We start from the raw sequence: 21,674 nt of genomic DNA, 5'->3' as shown, positions 1-21,674 counted from the left end.
GCATTTTTCAACATTTTCACAAATTTCTCTTGGAATAATTCAAGTTGGACATATCAAGGTAAGTGACTGAATTTAAGGGCCTTTTGGGGCCTTGGAGAAGGTTTGAGCTCAACTGAGTAAAAGTCGTGTTCCCTGTTCCTTTAAAAATAATTTCAATGTCCTGTTTTATTGTAGTGCTGCAGTTTTATGGGAGGGGGTTGTGGCAGGCACCTTTACTACTTTCTAAGATAAATAATTAGCATTAACATTTTTAATTTATCGGAGAAGCAAAGAGGAATGAAATGAGCGATGAAGCCTTTTACTGTGAAAGAGTCCAGCGGAAGTCGTCAGTGTCGGTTGGCGGAAGCTGACGGCGGAGGGAGGACCGGAGACTGCGGAGATAAACAAACACACGCAGCGGACTCTCCACTCACCTGCTGCGGACTCTCCACTCACCTGCTGCCGCTGCCGCAGCTCCGCGTCCGACCCGGGTCCAAGCAGCCAGGAACGGAGAGAATAGCCCGGGATACCCTCCTCTTCCTTCCTCCCCTTCTCTTCACCCCCCCACCCCCCACCCCGGGAGGCGGCGGCTTGTGCGACTCGCGTCCCGGCGGAGAACCGAGCGAGACATGACGGAGCTGAGGAAGCGAGGCGGCGGCGGAGCAGACACCGACAGCACCGACAACATCAGCGACAAGGTAACGGCGTGAAGCCGGAGAACAGAGGCCGGTTCCCCCCCCGCCGAGGCCCCGGCCTGTGGAACGGGTTGGGCCGGTTTGTGGCTGCGGTCAGCCCGGCGGGGCTAGCTGCGGATACCGGTTAGTTAGCAGCGGTTGCTACATGAGCTAATGGGTTAGCCTCCGGTAATCCCGCAACAAGCTCCCGCAACAAGCTCCCGCAACAACACGGTGACGAAATAACGACTTTTATTTCGTGGGACGTTCATGGCATCTTGGGTGAAGATGTCCCCCCATGTTTTAATCCTGTCATCAATGACACAGAGTCAACAACAGTATTATAATAATAATAATAATAATAATAATAATGTATGACGTTTAATAGTTCCTTTATTAAACGTAGCACATTTCAAAACAAAACATCAGAGACCTGACGTCACACTAAGCTGCAGTGCAAGTTACGTAAAATGACCAAATATATTTGAAATGTGAATTCAATCCTGCCAGTTTTTCAAATTTTAATTAAGTTTTCAGTGAGATTCCTCGGCTGGAAAATATGAAGTGTAGCAAAAACTCTGCTTTAAAATAATGATTTCAGTGCTGAGGCCATTAACGATCAATAGCATTGATTGATCTTGACCTGTCAGTCTTGACTTTTTAAATCAGCTGTTGACCAAACAATGTCCAGTCAAACAGCCCCCCACCCACCGGCTTGTCCCTGCATAAACCCAAACCAGAAAAGAGGTTTCTGGTTAGAATCCTGACGGGAACAGGTTCTCCCAGTGTCTTTGTGAGTTTTTCTCCGGCTTCCTCCCACAGCCCAAAGACCGGGGGTTTGGTTAATTGGAGACTCTGACTTGTCCATACGTGTTCTCGTGGCTTAGGTCACCGTCTGTGGGTTTCTGACATTGGTTTTCTAACGCTGTCTCTTGTACATTACACGATCGTATAGTTCAACAGGGTTCTCACAAAATAGTTCTTGCTGTGGACTCAACCCTCCTGCTCTGAGGGCTCTTACCTCCACTAAGGCTGTTGTGTTTTCACTGCTGTCCATTGGTTTGTTTGTTAACACTTCATGCGTCGTCTTGTGCAAATCCCTCAAAGTGGCCTTCATGCAGGTTCTGACTCTCGCTGTGTGGAGTTCAATCCTCTCTGGAGCCTCTGGTGCTAAAAACAGATTCCCCACATCAGTCACATGTGCTGTGCATCTAAATGTATTCGTCCCCGGTGGTTACTGTTGCCTGGCCGTGTGTTTACATTCAGGCACTGAGCTCCACATTTGGCTCTTTCACGGTTCGTTTTTGGCGAGTCTGCCGTCGTCCCAGGGAAGCCCCCCCCCTCTGAGCACCAGAGATATGTGAGAGGCATGACTCGACAGGGTTCAAGCAGGGATACAGACTGTTTGTTAACCCTTGTTTAAATTTATAGACGAGTATAACACTCTTTCCTAACAAATTGTGAAATATTCTCCATCAGGATTTTATCATTTTCATTTCTGTAGCATCGAGTCACCAAACCTCAGCCTGATTTATTAGCTTGACTCTGGTGACTCCACGTGACTCTGGTTTCCACACCCTGATTGGCTTGTCCTTAAATGTTGTGAAAAACACAACACAACAAAGCAGCAACACGACCTATTCCACTATGATTCAGATCAGAAGGAATAAACTGAAGAGAGGGTCCAACCCAAGTGTTGAAGGGAGCAGGGTTGGGCAACTCGTTTTCTAGGATGTGGCCCTGTTGTTGTAACTGACAATCCTCTGTGTCTTGTGAAAGCAAAACAGATCTGCAGAGAGGGAAGAGGAAAAACCCGTTGGGCGTTGAAGTCGGCTGCATAATAGACCAAAACCCTGCCTCCCCCATATTAGGCAATGGCACACAGGCTTTTGCTAAGAAGAGTGACTTCTTATCACGCTGATGTATGTTCAAGTGTTATTTAGTTTGGGGCTTTAATTGGTTATCTGTTGCTATAAACATGGGGCAACGTCATGATTGACAGCTGAGAGTGACTCCCTAATGGTCAAGAGGGTCAATCGACGGGACCGTGAAACCGTGGCGTCGTCCCACGATTCCTACTGCTTCTTCATCCGTCCAGTCTGTGATGTGTCCCCTGAATTGCGATGCTGCCACTGCTCACTTCCATTTATTAGACAGCCGCATGCAGTGTGTGTGCTCGACTTACATATTGAGCTCGCGTCCTTCACACTGCTTCTCTCCAGTCACGGCTCTAACACCGTTGTCGGGACAATTAGCGGCTGTTCAAGACCCCAACACGACAGTTGACCTTGGTGGGCTGTCTGCTGGTTGGCTGGGCGTAACGGAAGCCTCCAGCAGCAGCAGCAGTGATGGTGGCAGCAGGCACTTAAACGCTCTGATGGTCACAGCTTCATTCCACACAGACCTAGTTAGAAATGTCTTCGGACAGCACAGGACTGTTATTCATGTGGTGGCTCTGTGTATAGATAGCATCATGTTGTGTTTTCAACCTCAGGCTCAGTAAAGTTAAAACACAGATACTGTAGATTTTGTTTTTTCCCCGTTAGTATGGTTCTTGGAATAGTAACATCGGTTTGTAAATCTCTCGACCACCGTTGGATAGATTGTTCTTTATGTTGCTTTTTTAAACTTCTTGGCTCTTACCCACGCGTGTCACCATTGTTTCTCTGACACTGGAGGATAACGTGCGTCTTCGTGTTCTTACTGACAAAGCTCTGATTAGCTCTGATGAGAAAAACAACCCCCAGCACCAGACCTCTTTAAATGGCTGTTAAAATCAGAGATGAGGCTGAAGCTTCAGAGATCTTGAACAAGGTTACTTGCCAATGGCAATTTTATTCGAAGAAAGTCAATGTACTTCAATTTGAGAAAATACATTCAAACTAAACAAACACACGCACATACAGATGCAAAGATAAATACTATAATAACAAATACAAGAGCATTATATAATACAGCATCCATCAAGTACACCACTCAGGAACCAATTAGAGATACAACATAATGCTAACAGAACATGCTAACATTCGGATGTACTCTATGTTGGCTATCATGGTAGCATTTGTGGAGGGCGTTATTAGCTATCATGCTAAATGTTACACGTGAAACTACACTTTATATAAAGATGGACGACATCTACCCTTCCTCCCGTTGTACACAAATGTGGCCAAAAATATCTTGGATACGGATGCTGCTATCTTTTGCTTTTCACGCCATTCATAGCGGGCCAATGTGCTAAATGTCCAATGGTAAACTAGTGTTTTAACAATGAAGTACTATTAGCATGTTGTGTTAAGCTGTTGACTTGCTTACATGCTAACAGTAGCATTCAGCTCAAACCAATGCAGAGCCAGGCTCGCTAAGTTAAGTCCTGAATGAAGACATTGATTTCCATTATTTATGCATCCAGCTGTATTGATTTCCGGTTTGAGCGCCACCTCTGAGGCGTCACTCTGTCTCCTGGACAATGTCCCTTATTGCTTCGTGCAGCACTTCAGAGAGTTGGAAGTTGCAGCAGTGCTACTTCAGGTCAATGTTCGCTGCTGATTAGCCTAAATCCTTCCTTGCAGCATGAGTGAACCAATGCAGGCTGTAGCTTACTCATTGATCCTCAATGAGCCTGGCACTGCTGCTGCTGCTGCAGGTCTGCACCTCACAGGTGTAAAGACGTGTTTGGTGTGCCGGGGGGGGGGGGACTGCTGCCATGAAAGCAGCTTCTCACTGCGATTCAACCTTCCAGGTTAATCCAGAGCCGTCTGGATGAAAACTGTAGATCACGGCCCCGTGTTCGGTTCTTCTGATTAAAACTAAATGGTCGTAGATTCACTGGATGCTGGTTGCTGCTCAACTCACCACACTATGTTTTTAGGTTGAGTTTGTGATGACTCAGGGTTTATTCATGAATGTGGGCAGGTTCTGTTGTGTCTGGTGATAGTCAGTCTGCTTAGAGGCTCTGCTGTTTCCTAAAAGGTAATATTGTTATAGAGTTAAAAAAATGTTCAAAATAAAACAAGTTTGAATGAATTCTGTGTATTTGAGTGCCTCCCACATGTAGTCGGATGAAACAAAGAAGTCAAACAGACTTCGTGACTCACAATCACTTGTCCTGATTGTCCGCTCAGGACAGGTTTTTGTCAGTGTATGCTTGAAATACAAACCACCATCTGTGAGTGTACATGTGAGACTCGATGAGCCGGATTCATTGGACCTTTTTTAAGTAGAAAACCATTTCACCTCCACTGTCACTGGAGGGAAATTTGTCACCATAAAAGGTTTCGTTAATCCTGTCAGTGCTGCAGACGGTGGTGTTAACTGTGCCCATTTATATTGTCAGTCATGCTTTGGACATTCTGGGATAACCTTCGCACATCCACAATCAAACTCACAAACACACTTGGACACGCACCCGAGCAGGAAACAGCTTTTTATCTGCAGGGCACAGAGGCAAAACCAGTTAGTCCAAGTTCTCTCAAAGAGTGAATATCATCAGTTCTGCTTTTATGTCCCAGACTGTCCCAAAGTCATGGGTTCAGTGAATCTATCTCAGATTTCTTAAAAGTTTGAAATCCATCTCACGGGTGTAAAAGTAAAGAAGCAGAGATTCTCCAACTGGTTTGATGATCTGGTTTCAAACCCTCTATTTGCACAATGGCACGTTTGTCCCCTGAATTCTTACAGAAACACATTCTTAGAAAAGATTTTCACAAAAAGTAAAAATGTCAGTATCAGTATCTTGGAAGGCAGCGGAAACCTAATTAAATTAGGAGTTTATCTCTTAGTAAAGAATTTAAGGTACGATTGCACTGAAGTTTTCCTCAATGCATGTCATAATTATTTCAGAATCTGTTTCCTCTGAGGGTCTGAAATGCTGACACATTATAATATTTTGGTGGTTTCTATTTGTAGTTGGTCAAATTTAATCATGTTTTGTTTGCATTAAACTGCGACAGCTCTCACGTGGTTTTAATTGTTTTCCCTCGTGCGAATTCTACAAAGTCATCGTTGTTTCATCCAAATGAAATGAGCTGCTGGGATTTGATTTCACGGTAAAGTGGAGGCAGAGGATCAGGTGTCAAACAGCAAAACCGTGTATTAGATAAAGTTTCGGATTCCTCCCAAAGGCTAAAAGGAGGCATGTCATCTTGATGTCTTCTGTGTTGTCGTGATGTCGTGTCACAACAAACTTACCCGTGTGTAGTAATGACACAATAATAATTATAATGACGGTGCTGGTATCTGGAGGCAAAACGACTGGAGGGAGTTGTAACACCGGGGTTGTCACGACTTTATTAGCGACTCATCGCCCTCCTCTCTCTCCTGTGACCCCGACTCTCTCCTCCTCCTCCTCCTCCTCCTCCTCCTCCCTCTGGCTCTGCAGAGAAGGCATTAATAGCCAAGAGAGGAGGACAAAGACGACAGGGGAGGTGAGATGAGCTGCAAGGACAGTCGCAATGCTGCTGCTGCTGCTGCTGCTGCCTCAGTCTCTGCAGCTCACAGATTGTAGGAAAACATGGGCGTCTGGTAGAAGGTGAATTCTTGGATGCCCCACCGGCTGTGGCTGCTTTTGTGTTTCACTCAAACCTCTGTTCACAGTTTTTTCTGTCTGTATCAGCCGGTGTTGATGAGGGGCTCAGGGTGGCACTACTCGCGTTGATATCACACAGATTTGCAGCTTTGTTTGACTGCAGGTGCCAAACTTCACTCAATAAACAAAAGATTAACAGTGTTGGACAGTTTGATTAATAACGTTCACACAGATTAAGCTTTAATAACGTAGCTCTGCATGTAACATATTCGTGTGGTTGAAGTAATGAACTGACCAGAGGCTCGTTTCCCATCACCGAATCTTTTATTAAGCTGCTGACTAACGGCATCAACGACACACGGGTGAGAAAACACGGTCACTTGTCATATCCAGGCACATTATCATCATCATCATCATAGATTTCCATCCATCTATTCATCCGTCATCTATACTGTTAACGTTGGTCACGGGGAATCATGACTGGAAAATCATGAGTTATAATTTCCCAAAGCCTGATGTGATGTCGTCAGATTTCTTACTGTATTCAACCGACAATCAAATATGGCAAAGAACTTCAGCCAATCATCACATTTTAATTATGCCTTGAAAAAAAGTGATTCTGTTATCAAATATATAGAACTTTGAATTAAGAAGTTTTCAAATGTAAACATTATTATTAAAATGTAAAATATAAACTGTACACAACTTTTCTAATTATTCTGATTAGCTGGTTAAATGGTCGGTCTGTTTAAACAGCTACAGATAAACTTGTTTCTAGTGGTAACCATGATTTCAAATGAAACTGTCTCTCTTTGACTTCAGTGTGAGTCGTGTGAGTTATTATTTTCCTTTTTCAGTCAGGACACCGTGTGTAAGCATCGCCGTCTGAAAGGACCGTGTAGCTTTCCACGGTTTCAGTCTGCGGGCCTGAAAAACGTTTCCTCATTAAAACCTGAGTAGAAATCTACACTTCATCTTCTCTCCTGAGCGCTAATGCCAACTGAAGTGACCCCAGGCTAATCACAAAATCTGGACAAGATCACAGACCTTCTTTCTAAATGAAAATCTGTCCGAGTTAACCCCGACGCCCTCCGCTCACCGTATTTAGCAACGTTTGAGTAAAAGCAACCATGAAAGGGAAAAAGTGTCCAGGAGCATCAGCGAGGACGTCAAGTGCAGAGAGAAACCTAATCTCCTACTGTGTGTGTGTGTGTGTGTGTGTGTGTGTGTGTGTGTGTGTCTGTGTGTGTGTTTGGTTTAAAAAAAGACTCTCTTAGGAAGAAGAAGCGTCTCCTCTCACCACTTTGTTACCTCACAGACCATTACTGGTTAATTTAAGAACAAAAGTGCTGGGTTTATGTCACTTTACTTACCTTTTTATAGAAGTTAGAGTGTCCAAAGTAACTCTGCTCAATCCTAAAAACTTTTTTACAGAATAAATAATGTGGAAAATATGTCGAGTTATATTTACACATTTACTTTCTCAATTCACCTTCTGTATATTTGCTTGTGTTTTCTTTTTATTCATAGTTATTTATTGTAACTGCTTCGGTTAAACTGTTAAACATCAAGTTTCAAATAATCCATTTCTCTGCTGTAAGGTTTTGATAATTACATTTTAGGGATCATTGCCAATTAAAAAAACTAAATACGCACGCACACACGCACACACACACACACACACACACACTGGGTCTGTTGACTGGGTTTAAATCCAGATTAAAGATTCATTAACACCAATGAAGAGGTTTGCCTCCCGGGCAGCCGCCTGTTAACCTGGCGACACTCGGTGTAGACTTTCAGCTCCGTCATCCTCACGTTTCTTCACCAGCCTCCAATCCAACATTTTCTGCTTGTGTACATTTTCATGTTGGAATTATGACGTTGGGATTAGTTTAAAAGATGGAAATGAAATTCACTTCTGCCTCTGGTTTTAAATACGACAACAAACACACCCACACGCCTCCACGTTTACTCACAGACCGTTTGAATCACAGCCAAGTTTAGAAGACACATGAACCACTTAGAACCACATGTCTAGGAAACTTCATCAGAGACGACCTATATCCTGTGTGTGTGCTTCATATCCCCCCCCCCAATCAGACAATACTAACTTTATTTAATTCTAAAAATGCCAATTAGAGCGTATTCTTACTAGCTAACAGATGTACAGGGGTGAAAACATAACCTCGTCGTCATTTATACCATTTTACTGGTTAATCTGACAAAGATGTTGATTGTGTCTCTAATATTAATGGTTGTGAAATTGAAATGTGAAGTTGATGAATTACTCCACTCTACGACGTAATGTTCTGACTTCATAGTGACATCATGACGACGTCGTTCCTTCCATAAGATCATAATGATTTTTTTCAATCTATATAAGCTTCAAGTCGTGTCTGTAGGACGCAACGATACCTCGAAAAATGCATTTTTGAAACGTGCATCACATCATTTTCGGATCAATATTTATTAACTTTCCCTCCGTAGCTCTATTATTAGCAGCCTTGACCTTTAATCGATCATCTGGAGATAAACTCCCAAATAATAATTAGTAAATTTGGTGAAGAGCTGTCCATGCTTTATTGAGTTATTTTGCACACACACACACACACACACACACACACACGGGTAAAAGCAATACCCAATTAGAGCACCATCTGCTGAGTCGTATGTTTCCCTCCTCGGCTCAGACTGATGACGACCTCAACATTTACTTGTCGTTTGCATCTCAGCAGCTCTCAGTGTCCGACCTCCGTCTTCTCACAGGACGACTTTCATGTTTTCCTTCTCTGTTGTCACCTTACGACTCTGCAGTCTGAGCTTTCTACACTAACCTGTGTGTCAGGTGAACACCCACCATCTTGAAACACTCTTTGAATATCTCTGTGTGTGTGTGTGTGTTCTGACAGGAGGCCGACGGTGATGACAGGCTGGGTCTGCACGGTGACGCAGAGGGAGAATGTGACGCCGACTCCAAAGCAGACACTCCAGATGTTCCTCTCTCCACAGCAGACACAGACAACACTCCACAATGCCTGAACAAAGCTCTGGAGGGCCTGCCGCCCAGGTACACACACACACACACACACACACACACCCACACCACTCTCACTCTCACTCACACTCTCAGGAGACAGATGCTAGCAGCTGCTGTTTGTTCCTGAAGTGCATCCTCACTGCTCGACCCTGCCACAGGACTATGGGATGAATATCAGCCCATATTCTGAAACTGAAATAACCTGGTATACAACATGTAATCGGACTTGGTCCAGAAGAGAGTAAACTATAGACGAGGAAGGATTGAGGATCTATTATCACGTAGCTCAACACGCTTTATTCAAGATGGTTAGAAAACATCAGCAGATGAACTGAGGTCAATTTAACTGTGAACAATCATGTTCAGGAAATAAACCGTTTTATTTTTAAATAAATCACAAACTCCCACGACTGGATTTCCTTCGCTGCTGTGATTTCAGCCATAATTCTGCTGTAACAAGCAGCTTCTCCTCCATCTTTTCTAGAAAGACCCTGACAGGGTGATTGATCACCTCCCCTGCACCATGTAGGTTAATTGGACCAGAAATAGATTAAAGTCTGCAGAGGTGCACGAACACGCCCTTATTAATGTAGTGGAGGAAATACAGTAACTCTGTGTTAATACACTGCAAACATCCCATCGACCCGGAGGTTTACTGCAGGTCTGTCACACATGGGGTCATATATATATATGTTGCCGGCCACAGGTACAGTTTAAGAAGTTCATTGACCACATGAATTGAAACTCAACACAAGTCCTGTTTACATTCTGACAGTTTGCAAAACGCTTAATGCCAGGCTTTCAGGAGTGTTGATGCACCAGGTCCAGTCTGCAGCACCTTGCATGACGGAGGTTTGATACACGGATGAGTCGTGGAGGGGGCGTGACCAATGAGCGACGGCCAGGTTACAGGGCTTAAAGGCTCACGAGGAGGGAAGCACTAATCCCCGCTGGCTTGAACGGCATTGGAGGTGGTGTGCTGCAGAGAGAGAGCTGTGGATGAACAGACTGCAGAGGGAGGGAGGGAGGGGGAGAGAAACATATGGAGAAGCTGTAGTAAAAATAAAGAGGAGAGGCGGAGGGAGGAGGAAGGGTGGTGCTTTGAGTGCAAGTGAGTGAATGATGATGGTGGGAGGGAGTCGGAGCGTTGTGCTGCGTGGAAGCAGCAGCAGCAGCTTTTTTGATGACGCAGCTGTTTTCCTCCTCCATTCACATCCAGGCAGCTCCTGTGCAGCTGTTAGCTCGTCCCTCTCTTTTGTTTTGCTCGCAGGCGGCGGGCATGCGGCAGTTTGTCTCACAGCAACACGGACCGGCTGACGTGTTGTGAAAAACACATTCCACACTTTTGGCCACGCTAGCGTCACGGCACAGGTCGTACTGGTGAAATGATTTGTTGTGAGGTGCCGATGGTGATAATGAGCCTTGAGGCTGCACCAGCTTAAAACAGGCCGCAGCACTTTTCTAGTCTTGATGACCCCTCAAAGCCCTTTTACAGTATTAATACAGTTTTTGACATTCCCCCATTCATACTTTCTCTATCATGCATCATTCATACAGTGCTGGCACAGCCGTCAGGGGCCATTTGGGGTTCAGTGTCTTGCTCAAGGACACCTCAGCACGTGGTCACACCTCTGGTCAGTGGACAACCCGCTCTACCTCCTGAGCTACAGACGGCCCCTACTTTTAGTCCCAGGAACTTTTTCAAGGAACTGAAAGGGTTCCCTCTTTGACATGGAGGGGGCCGTGTTCGAGACCTATACTGCAGCCAGCCACCAGGGGGAAGGGGGTGGGTGGATGTATCTAAATGACTTTGGTGGCGACGAAATACTAACTGGAGCTTTGGACATTAAATAATATACTGTATACTTTCCTCTCTCGCCATCTTCCTTTCATATGGAGTATAAATTAATTTTCAGGAGGGAAATAAATCACTAATTCAAAGTTTCCATTCTCCACAGATGGAAGAACTACTGGATACGAGGGGTTCTGTCGTTAGCCATGATTTCAGGCTTCTTCCTCATCATCTACATGGGACCTGTCACTCTTTTATTAGTGGTAAGTGGCAGCACTCGATACCATAGCTGGTGTTTGAGTCGTCAATGCGTCTGTTCACGTGTCACGCTTCCGCTCTGCTCCTGTCTTCTCATCTAGGTCATGACCGTCCAGATCAAGTGTTTTCAAGAAATCATCGACATCGGATACAGAGTTTACCGTTCCTACGAGCTGCCTTGGTTCAGGACTCTGAGCTGGTGAGTACAGGATGTTGCGATAGCAGCAGATATGCTCTAGAAACATTTATTAATGGAGATTAGTGCAGTTATCTGACCAACCTCTCATTCAGCAGCACAGTACGTGTGTTAACAGACAAACAGGAAGTGGTTTGAGAATCAGTTCAGCATCTGCGGTGTGGTCGGAGATAACTCAGAGGGTGGAATATTTGTATTTCACACTCAACACATGTCGATTTCAAGTTCACGAGGATGTTTCAGGGAATTTTACAGACTCTTCTGGAAAATAGCAAAGACAGACTGATTTATTGGTTCACAGATAAAAAACGTCGGATATGAGCCTTTCACAGACATAGAAGTATATGTGTTGGTTTGCTGATATGAAAACTTATTTTACAGAATAAACAATGTGCATTTATGTTTCTATTTATCAAAATAAGTTAATTCTCTTAATTCAAGATCTATACCTTTGTGTTTTCTATTTATTTAGAGTTATTTATAATAAAGTTTATGGTTGAACTGTAAAATATCAAACCTCAATCAAACTTCTTCTACCTGAGATCAATCTTATCGAGCAACATCTTTTTCTTACATATATCAGCTGATATATTGATATCAGTATGTTCTTCCTTCAGTGAAACATTGACTCGGCTTCGTCTGCAGCCACATTCTCAGAAAATGCAACATCCCCCTTTGTTTGCTCCCGTTTCTGTTGCAGTGTTACCTTTGTGTACACAGACACACACCCACAGCATGGGAGCAAAGATCACTGCCGTGTTGGAAACAAATGGAGGCTAATTGAAACTTGCCCTTTCCCCCCAAGGCCACCCATCATACACACACATACAGCAGGTCAATGTACAGCCAGTATAACACTGTCAGACGTCTAAACCCAGTGACCCACACAAGAGGTTTTTCATACATTAGCTCATTTCTTCATAAAGACAGAAACTAAAGACAGAGTGCTTCTTCATAAAACCAAGAAGCACTCAAACATACTTGAGGCCAACTCAAATAACATGTAAAGTAAAACTAGTCCTGTCTGTTTCTCCGTCTCAGGTACTTCCTGATCTGCGTCAACTACTTCTTCTACGGGGAAACGGTGGCGGACTACTTCGGGGCCCTGGTGCAGAGGGAGGAGCCGCTGCAGTTCCTGGCTCGCTATCACCGCTTCATCTCCTTTGCTCTGTACCTCGCAGGTGACTCCCACCCTCAAGACTCCTTTATCTCAGAGAAGAAAAGAAAAGCGTGCTCTTTGACCCCTGGGCTCCCTACCCCCTTTTCTTTATGGACTAGATGTCACCATACGCAGTCTGTAGAGGAGCCGAGTTACAAGTCACATTACTGAGGAGGAAATAAAACAAAAACAAAAACCCGCAGGAAGACGTTCTATATAAACGTTTATGAGTTTTTAAAGTGATTTACATTGTGACATATTGAATCTTTTCATGTTCCTGCAGCAGGACGTTTTTATTGCTCCGCTAATCTGCAGCCGGATGTGTCATAAAACACTGAGCTGAGCTTTCATCGTCACATCGCCGTTAACCAGGGATTCATATAAATATCTGTAAAACGAAGTGAGCTTATATCCTGGATTTTACTGAATTTTTTCTCCTTCTCTGGATCACATGACACTAATTTACAAACACATGCTTCTTCTTCTTCTGGTTCTACATTTATACAACGTGGAGAAAAGGAAAAACACACATTACACACCGAAGAGGAAACAATATGATCACATACCGAACTATTACGTGTGTTGATGACAGTAAAGCTGAGATCTTCACTCAGGCCTTTTCATAGAGCAGATGGCAGAACTCTGGTTATTACTGCCTTTTACTTTACTGTGAGCAAGATTAGACTGTTAGTCTGCAGGATTACGCAAAAACTACCTAATGAATTTCCACGGGACTTGGTGGCAGGACGGGTCAAAGAAGAACCCATTACATTTGGGTGCACATCCAGGATATTGAGGTTTTCTGAGGGAATAATTCATGGATCTAGATGATGCGGCACATTAAGGGGAACTGAAATCTAGGAGTGTGTGTAGCTTGGTGCAGCTTGATTTGAAGTGGACTGTTGAAAGCTCCAGTATACTCAGACGAGTCTTATTATTTAGTGTTTACACAGAGACGACTTTTCAAATTAGTCCTGACTTTCAGCTGCGTTGCTGCTTTAGTTTTAACATCTACAATAACAAAGCAGATTCTGAAAACAAGTCTTTTACAAATTGATGTTCTTACTTTGGAGACAAAACTAAAAACCACATTTGCCTTTTGCATTTATTAGAATAAAACTGTAGTCACAAATGTAACCGCTGAGATATCTGCATGTGACGATATTTCAACGAATATATCCTTTGGGGCAAGAAGGCTTTGACGAGTAAAAAGATTTTTAAACCAACTTGTCGAAAAGTACAAATTAAATGGAATAAAAAAACCAAAAACATCCATCTGAATATAAATCAAGCATTTCCAGAGGATTTGGGTAAATTAGTCCTAAACCACAGTGTAAATCACAGCAGCAGCAGTTTAACAAAGATTCCCTGTGGGATGAATACAGGTTCTGTCCGCTGATCGCTCAGTGGTGAACACGTCGGCCCGAGTCTCGCTGACATAGCTGCCTTTCAGTCGGCGTCAGCTGCAGTTTCACACCCCAAGGACGCCCTGAAGCAGACAGCCAGTTCCCAAGGGTAACCCTAACCCTAACCCCGGACTCGAGAATGCAAATCAGTGTCCAAACAAGTCACAAGATAAAACTCCTCTCAATGCTTCATGTAAAGAATAGTCTGAGTTGTGTAGTCACGGTCCTGCTACACGCACACACACACACACACACAGACACACACCTCCCTGTACATTATATATGATGTGTTACTGTTGTTGTGATCCACAGATGTTTAAACCTCTGTAATGTTGGAGTAATAACTGACAGCATGTTGTCTACTCTTTCACAGGTTTCTGCATGTTTGTGCTGAGTTTAGTGAAGAAACATTACCGCCTGCAGTTTTATATGGTGTGTATCAGCCCAGTAACCCTCTCCTCCTCCTCCTCCTCCTCCTCCTCCTCCTCTACTACACCACTTACCTTCCTGTCCACCTCCCTCCACCGCTTCCTGCTGAGATGGGTCTCCAGGTTCTGGAGTCTCATCTTGTGCTTTGCAGTTTGCCATTGGAGAAGTCTCCTTTTAAATGCTGTGACCCTTCTGTTATTGTGCATCACACACGTTAGCTGCTCTCAGACACGCACTGAACTGTGGGTGATCCCCTGACGTTCTCTGGAGGGGCTGTGTGTGAAGAAGTTCCAGAAAAATGTCTGCAGCAACTGACTCACACACACACACACACACAGCCCCTCTGGAAAAGTTCAGTCGAACAGCTGATGTTAACAGTGCGTGTGTGTGAAAGCAGCTCCAGATTATCTGTGCACGTCACTGTGCAGAGTTTAAACCTGGATAACTGCCGGACTTCTGCAGTGGCTTCAGCTTCATTTCCCTTCTCATGCATCTGTCGAGCTTCCTCTGACTTCTGAAGGCCGCTCTAGTGCAACACAGTTTATTGGCCTGGACTGACTTTATTGCCCATTTTGCTTTTATTGAGTCAACGTGTTTTCATTGAGCAGGCAAATCTATGCAAATGCTTTCATTGCAGACATTCGTAGAGTGTTTTCATAACCACCTATTGAAACGTGATCATTTCAAGTTAAACCTTTCTGGAACAATTTGGCCTTTTCCTCATAATTGATCTTGTATATGTGGTAGATTTCAAAAAAGCTGCTGCCTTGTTATTTGCACCCATCTCCGCAGAATCCTTGTTTGTGACATTTGCTCCACCTGCTGCCTGCTCTTCTTCATATATTATATATTTATTATATTTAATTGTTTTGATGCATATGACATTTGCTGTTTATCATCTCACTCTGCGGCTCCGTCAGTGTCCTTTCACCTCATTGGCCTGTTTGTTTGTACATTGCACTATTTCTGACACGAGCCAACTTCTGAGCAGGCGCGGCTACATTCCAGTGCAGTGACACTGTCGTGTTTGTGTTTGTGTTTGCCATTCCAGTTTGCTTGGACCCATGTGACCCTGTTGATTGTGGTAACTCAGTCCCACCTTGTCATTCAGAACCTGTTTGAAGGAATGATCTGGTAAGCAGGACACAGACAGACCAGAGGAACCGGCCCTGTTATCTCTGACTATCACCACATATGTGTCCTTGCACCCGTGTTCACTGTTGTGTAGCTCGTCATTCTGTTTAAGTTCGAACACAATCATATTCTGTTTTAATTAACTTCTCTGAAGATAACAAGTCATTGAATTTCACAATAAAAACACACGTTGCCACAGTAGAAAACCACAAGTATATATTTTCCCTGTCTGCCATTTATCAGTTTATAGAGTAGATCATATATTTTCCAGCCACAGAGACGAGATCAGAGTTTCTCTGGTGGTTGGTTTCATTTCTCCCTCCACCTCTAAACTTCTTTGTTAAATCCTGTTTTCCAGGTTCATCGTTCCGATCTCCATCGTGATCTGTAACGACATTGGGGCGTATCTGTTTGGATTCTTCTTCGGGAGGACGCCGCTCATCAAGGTAAATCAAAACGCCATCTCAGAGACGGCGTTTATTTAAATCACATGTAGGCGAGTAAAAACCACGTCATGCTGATATGAAAGACCGACGCTGTTTCTGTCTCTCGCCCCCTGCAGCTCTCGCCCAAGAAGACCTGGGAGGGCTTCATCGGCGGTTTCTTCTCCACTGTGGTTTTTGGCTTCATCGTGAGTACATCACATTCGCTGCTGCCTCACATGCTCTCGTGTTTCAGGGCTGAAGTCGACCACAGAAAATCCTACAGGGCTGAACGCTGTTTGCAGAGTTTACACTCGACTTTGTGATCGCATCAAATCGCAGCGCACTGACGCCGCCTTTTGACGCGGTGTCGATTCCTTTTAGAGCCGACTCTGAATGAACCCTCAGTGAATATCAAACAAGTTCCCTGTTCCTCCCACCGCCGGAGAGAATGGATTCATCCTGGAAGATTATGGATGAAGCTGTTTCTTCTCTCTCTGAAACACCAGTTATCGATGGTGTTTGAGGAAGTTTGGAGTAAAAGTATAGATATATATAGATAGATGAAAATGTAAAGCTGGAAGTAAAAGTACCACATTTACTTTTCTACTCAAGTCAAAGTGAGTAAATACTTGCTTTTAAATATATTTGAAAACATAATGCTAGGTGGAGAGTGTATTGAAGGAGGGTGAAACAGTTTTTCCGTAGTAAAACTCTCACTAGTAAAGATAAACACTCCAACTAAAAAGAATGAGGCGTGTAAACCGTAGCTGGTTATCACAGCCGGCTGCTGGAGATCAAAACAGCCGTTACCAAAGCTGCTGGCAGTTTCCCATCATGCCTTCAACTGCCAGACACTGTTTTCATAACTTAAAGTCACATGACCTCCAGCTTCCGTCTCACGCTGTGTTTGGAAATTAGATTTCTGTGATTTTAATCAGGACACGAAACTTTCACTGCATCTTTGAGTGTTTCCAGGAGTGCGATGATCCCGATGAGGCGACACATCGATGCACTCGGAGTCAGACGTCGATCTTTACTTACTGCTGTTGTTTCTGGTTCTGCCCTCAGCTGGCGTACCTCCTGGCTCGGTTCCAGTACTTCGTGTGTCCTGTGGGATTCAACAGTGAGACCAACGGCTTCACAGTCGAGTGTGAGCCCTCGGATATCTTCGTGATGCAGGAGTACACACTTCCTGTGGTCGTACAAAACATTGTGACATGGGTAAGCCTCTGTCCCTTTGGCATCAACTAAGACCTTTGGAAATATGATTTTTCTATATCGTTAATATATTTACTATATTTGTTTAGTGCCATATTATTGTGAAACTATTTTCTGGTCGTTCCCAGAGTCTGATTGTTGACTAAAGGCCATTCGGCACATTTCTGAAAAAAAACATTAGCATAATTTAGCTTTTTTCTCCTTTTGTAAACATTCGATTAAATCTTATGAGATTTCTCTCTCTCTCTTTCAGAAAACGGTGAACCTCTATCCGTTCCAGATCCACAGCATCTTCCTCTCGTCCTTCGCGTCGCTCATCGGGCCGTTCGGCGGCTTCTTTGCCAGCGGCTTCAAGCGAGCCTTCAAAATCAAAGTAAACACCTCAGTCTTTGTCTTCGTCTCTGTCCTTCACCAACAAGCCAACACCATCTGAGATTTGCTTTCCTGCGTCTGACATATTGTCTTAGTCGTGTTTTCCTTTCTCATTTTTAAAACTAGACGCAGTTTTCCTTTTAAAATCTGTATTAGTATTAGAACCAGACGTTAGAACATACACTGATCACCACACTGTGTTTGACACAAGTCATTTTGTACAGGCAGTTATATGCGTTTACATTTGTTTCATATATTCTCAAAGTTTTTACTTTAATCTCAACATTTACACTTTATTCTCGAAAGGCAAAATCTTCCTCTCCTCATTTTTATTCTTGTACTTTTCCTCTCCTGTAGATTCAGGTGTTGTTGGATAAATATTTTCTATTTCAAGCTGTGGTCTTTGTGATCATAACTTGAATATCAATCACATGTCGTCATAGTGACTCCACCTCAAGCCTCAGGCTCACAGACACAGAGATTTGTTTAAGGGCGACATTCAAATATTCCAGAAACTGGTCGGACCACTTGTGCTGTGTCTCTTGGATTTGACTCAGCAGCACACACGGAGGTTGTGGAGGTGAACTGCAGCCTCCTGCCATCAGACTCTGTGGTTCCTGACATGTTCTCATGCTGTATCTCCCTGGTCTCTCTCCTCCTGCAGGACTTTGCCAGCACCATCCCCGGACACGGCGGCATCATGGATCGCTTCGACTGCCAGTACCTGATGGCCACCTTCACGCACGTCTACATCGCCAGCTTCATCAGGTAAGAACAGCACGAGCGCGGCTGCTAATGACACTTTAAAGACGTGGGGATACTTTCTGACGCTCTTGTCGCTTGTTGTCTTATTTGTGTCTGTTGTGTTGCAGGGGTCCGAACCCCAGCAAGGTGCTGCAGCAGCTGCTGATGCTTCAGCCCGAGCAGCAGCTCAGCATCTTCCACACACTGCTCTCCCAGCTGAGGGAGAGGGGCATGCTCCCCCCCGCTGTCGCCCAGGCTGAGTGAACGACTTCACGGGGGGATGACGGGGGAGTGTGTGTGTGTGTGTGTGTGATGGTGTGGATAGTTTGTGTAGGCATGTACACACACACACATAGTCACACACACACTCGCACGTATGCCTGTATGGTGTGATCCCAGGCCCCTCCCTGCTTCCGTCGTCATCCTGCCGCCTCTTCATTCGACTACAAACCAGCGCGAAATCCCACCCGAAGCGACTCTCGTTAAAAAAAATAACAAAACACAAGTGGCTTTGTTGCTTTCCACTTGGAGCGGCACATAAACTACAACGGCAAACAGGAAGTCCACATCCTGAAGACTCACGGACGGAAGATAAAATGTCTCATCACACAACACAGACTTCAAAGCACACAGCTTTCCCGGCGCAGGTGGACGGTGGACGTGCGGTTTCCCTTTGCGGACGGCAAATATTGCACTGAACAAATGGATTTAAGAAGCTTTTACCAGCATGAACTGGGCCCAGAGCGTCGGACACGTGGACCTGAGCTGCCGCCGACCGCCCGGCGCCACTCGTCTCTCTGGGGTTCGGGGTGAAGTCATGATGCAGCAGGGTCGTTAAAGTTTAAACACTGTTTTTCACGGTGTTTGCTCTATTTAAGGATCTTAACCTCATGTAGCATGTTCCTGAGTCCCCTGTCAGGCTTCTGCTTGGATAAGCCATGTTTCTTGTTTTTCCTCCACAGCGTGAACTGTCAGCTTTTAGGTTTCTGTCCGAATCTAAATAAGTCGCACAAAAAGTCAACGGTGTTTGACTGTAGGCATGTTAACGCAGAAACTAGAGCATCAGCCTCACACTCGTGTATTGTACATAAATACATTTTGAAGATATTTAGCTAAACAAATACTTAATATATAACTACGTATGTGACCTGCTGGGGTGAAAAGATCACTTTTAAACTAAGAGAAATAATAATAATAATAGCATGAACAAATTAGATTTTTAAAAGTAGGGACGTAGAGTTGATCTGAGGTTGCTGCTTATTTAGAGGGTGTGAACTTTAACTAGAGAATGTGAAAAATAATCTAAAGGAATAGTTCTAACATTTGTAACACATCTGTTTTTCTTTTTGAGAATAAGATGAGATGATTGATTTCAGAGGGGGCTGCTGTCCCTCCTCTTCCTCTTCCTCCTCTTCTTCCTCCTCCTCCTCCTCCTCCTTCAGACCAAGAGCCAAGTTGCAAACAGTTCCTCAGAGCCAGCGTCGCATTAGATGCTTTATTTTATTTGAGCCTCAGTCGGCCAGGACACCTCACATGACGTCTCCAGTGTCAATCACTGTTGATTTGTGATCATCTCAAACTCTCTGAAGGAAACTAAGATGTGTGCTACTGGAAATGTTGAACTATTCCTTTCTAAAAGACTCGTGCTTCCTGCTTTAGTGATTTAACCGATGACTTCAGTTGCACTGTAGCAGTGGAGGTGGTGATGATGGGTGGAGGTCGACTCTGAACGGTCCCACGTCCTCACTCTTTACTCTTCTTCTCTCCTTATGCTTTAAATCCCCGTCGTACGGATTCAGTTCTGAATGTAGTTTGCAATCTGAGATGTGATCGATGATAACCTATGTGCTGTATGACATGTGCGTGTATACAGTATGTGCAGTACTGTATTTACACATATCTGAAGTATATGAAGGGCGGTGGTTTTATTAGCAATATTTTCATCTTATGCAAGTCTGAGAATTATGATTTGGAGGATTTCATTCTACAGGGGATCTGCCTTGTTTCTGATTCTCCAGAGCTCTGCAGAGATGAATGTGAACCAAAGCCCCGTGTGATTAACACCGATTTCCCTCGAGTACTGAAACCGCTCCAGGGTCCAGGCCCGGACGCTCGACTCCGTCCTGTTCCGACGACTTCTCCTCAGTGAGGACGGTCGGGGAGAGAGAGTCTGGAGCTGGAGCTCTGACAGTTTCATCTGAGGCCCGTGCAATGCGTTTCATTTTATTCTGTCCACTTCCTTCACATGTGGGACGAACAGGATGTCTTCATTTATTTGTCCAGTTTGTCCTTTTTGAAGGTGAATGAGGTGTCGGGGGCATTTTTTAGGGACCAGCTGTGTCGCACTACAACGAAACCTCGTCCTCGGCAAAACACACACTACTGCTTTTCTGTGAGAAACTGTCCAATGTAACACACTGAACAAGATGAAGCAAAACACGTGCGTCACATCTCTATCGCTGAAATCTGACCAAAAACAGGAAGCAAAACAAATCAAACTGAAAACGCTGAAATTATTTGGAAGTTTTGAAACTGTTGTCTGGAGTCTGGAGTGTGTCAGCGGACAAGTTATAATTGTTATATACCGTGTTTGTTTCTTTGTTTCCAATTTAATGTTTGATTAGTTCATTTATTTCTTCGTCTGAAAAATGTCAAATGTTGAAAAATGTTCTTTTAAAGTTCCAGGTTGATGGAATTCTCCAAACCCAAAGATATTTAAATTGATGTAATAATGTTTAACAGGTAAAAACACAAATTTTTTAAAACTGATTACTAAAATAGTTGCAGAAGGAATTAGTCAATCAGCTTATTAATTTAGAAACAATGACATTAAGCTATTGTCAACTTTACCAAGACGAATACAAGTGAAATTAACTTTCAACTCGAAGCATCGATGAAGTATTATAATTAAGAATATTACATTGACACGCTCGAGACTCCAGTTTCACAGCTGTGGTTGAAATTAGATTTAAGTGTCGACTATTTTATATTTTATTTACGGTGAATGAAACAACGGTAAAGAAAGAGAAACTAAGTTTTAGAAGCTGAAACGTCAGGTAATGATGCACTGCTGATGTTTGGTCGCTCGTCTTTTTAATTGATCCTTTCTGTATATTTTGTTTGATTTGCTTTGAGGAGAAATGTTTTCTAATGAAAATCTATAGCTTTTTGGAGTGGATAATATTTAAAGGTTATACTGAGGAAGTATGCTGTTAATATAGGGGCAGTAGAAATCTGTATAAACCACGTGTTGATATCTTGTTAGGGATATTGCAGCTGTTTACTGTATGAAGGTGAATAAAGTTGTTTTTTCTTTAAAATGTC

At 43.8% G+C, this 21,674-nt stretch overlaps 1 protein-coding gene across 1 annotated transcript; it reads left to right on the top strand.

The window, feature by feature from the left end:
• The first annotated feature begins 322 nt into the window (after positions 1-322).
• cds1 (CDP-diacylglycerol synthase (phosphatidate cytidylyltransferase) 1) lies at positions 323-21,670 on the top strand. Its single transcript, XM_035166730.2, has 13 exons — positions 323-677; positions 9,090-9,247; positions 11,176-11,272; positions 11,369-11,466; positions 12,505-12,644; positions 14,402-14,460; positions 15,509-15,591; positions 15,950-16,037; positions 16,154-16,222; positions 17,085-17,237; positions 17,488-17,607; positions 18,271-18,374; positions 18,479-21,670. Exons 1-13 carry the CDS (start codon positions 609-611, stop codon positions 18,612-18,614), a joined length of 1,374 nt encoding a protein of 457 aa, XP_035022621.1. The 5' UTR covers positions 323-608; the 3' UTR covers positions 18,615-21,670.
• The last annotated feature ends 4 nt before the right edge of the window (positions 21,671-21,674 follow it).

The sequence above is a fragment of the Hippoglossus stenolepis genome, chromosome 9 (assembly GCF_022539355.2).
Source record: "Hippoglossus stenolepis isolate QCI-W04-F060 chromosome 9, HSTE1.2, whole genome shotgun sequence".
Lineage (NCBI taxonomy): Eukaryota > Metazoa > Chordata > Actinopteri > Pleuronectiformes > Pleuronectidae > Hippoglossus > Hippoglossus stenolepis.
Note: the sequence above shows the minus strand (reverse complement) of the source record. Positions and strands in the feature narration are given on the sequence as shown.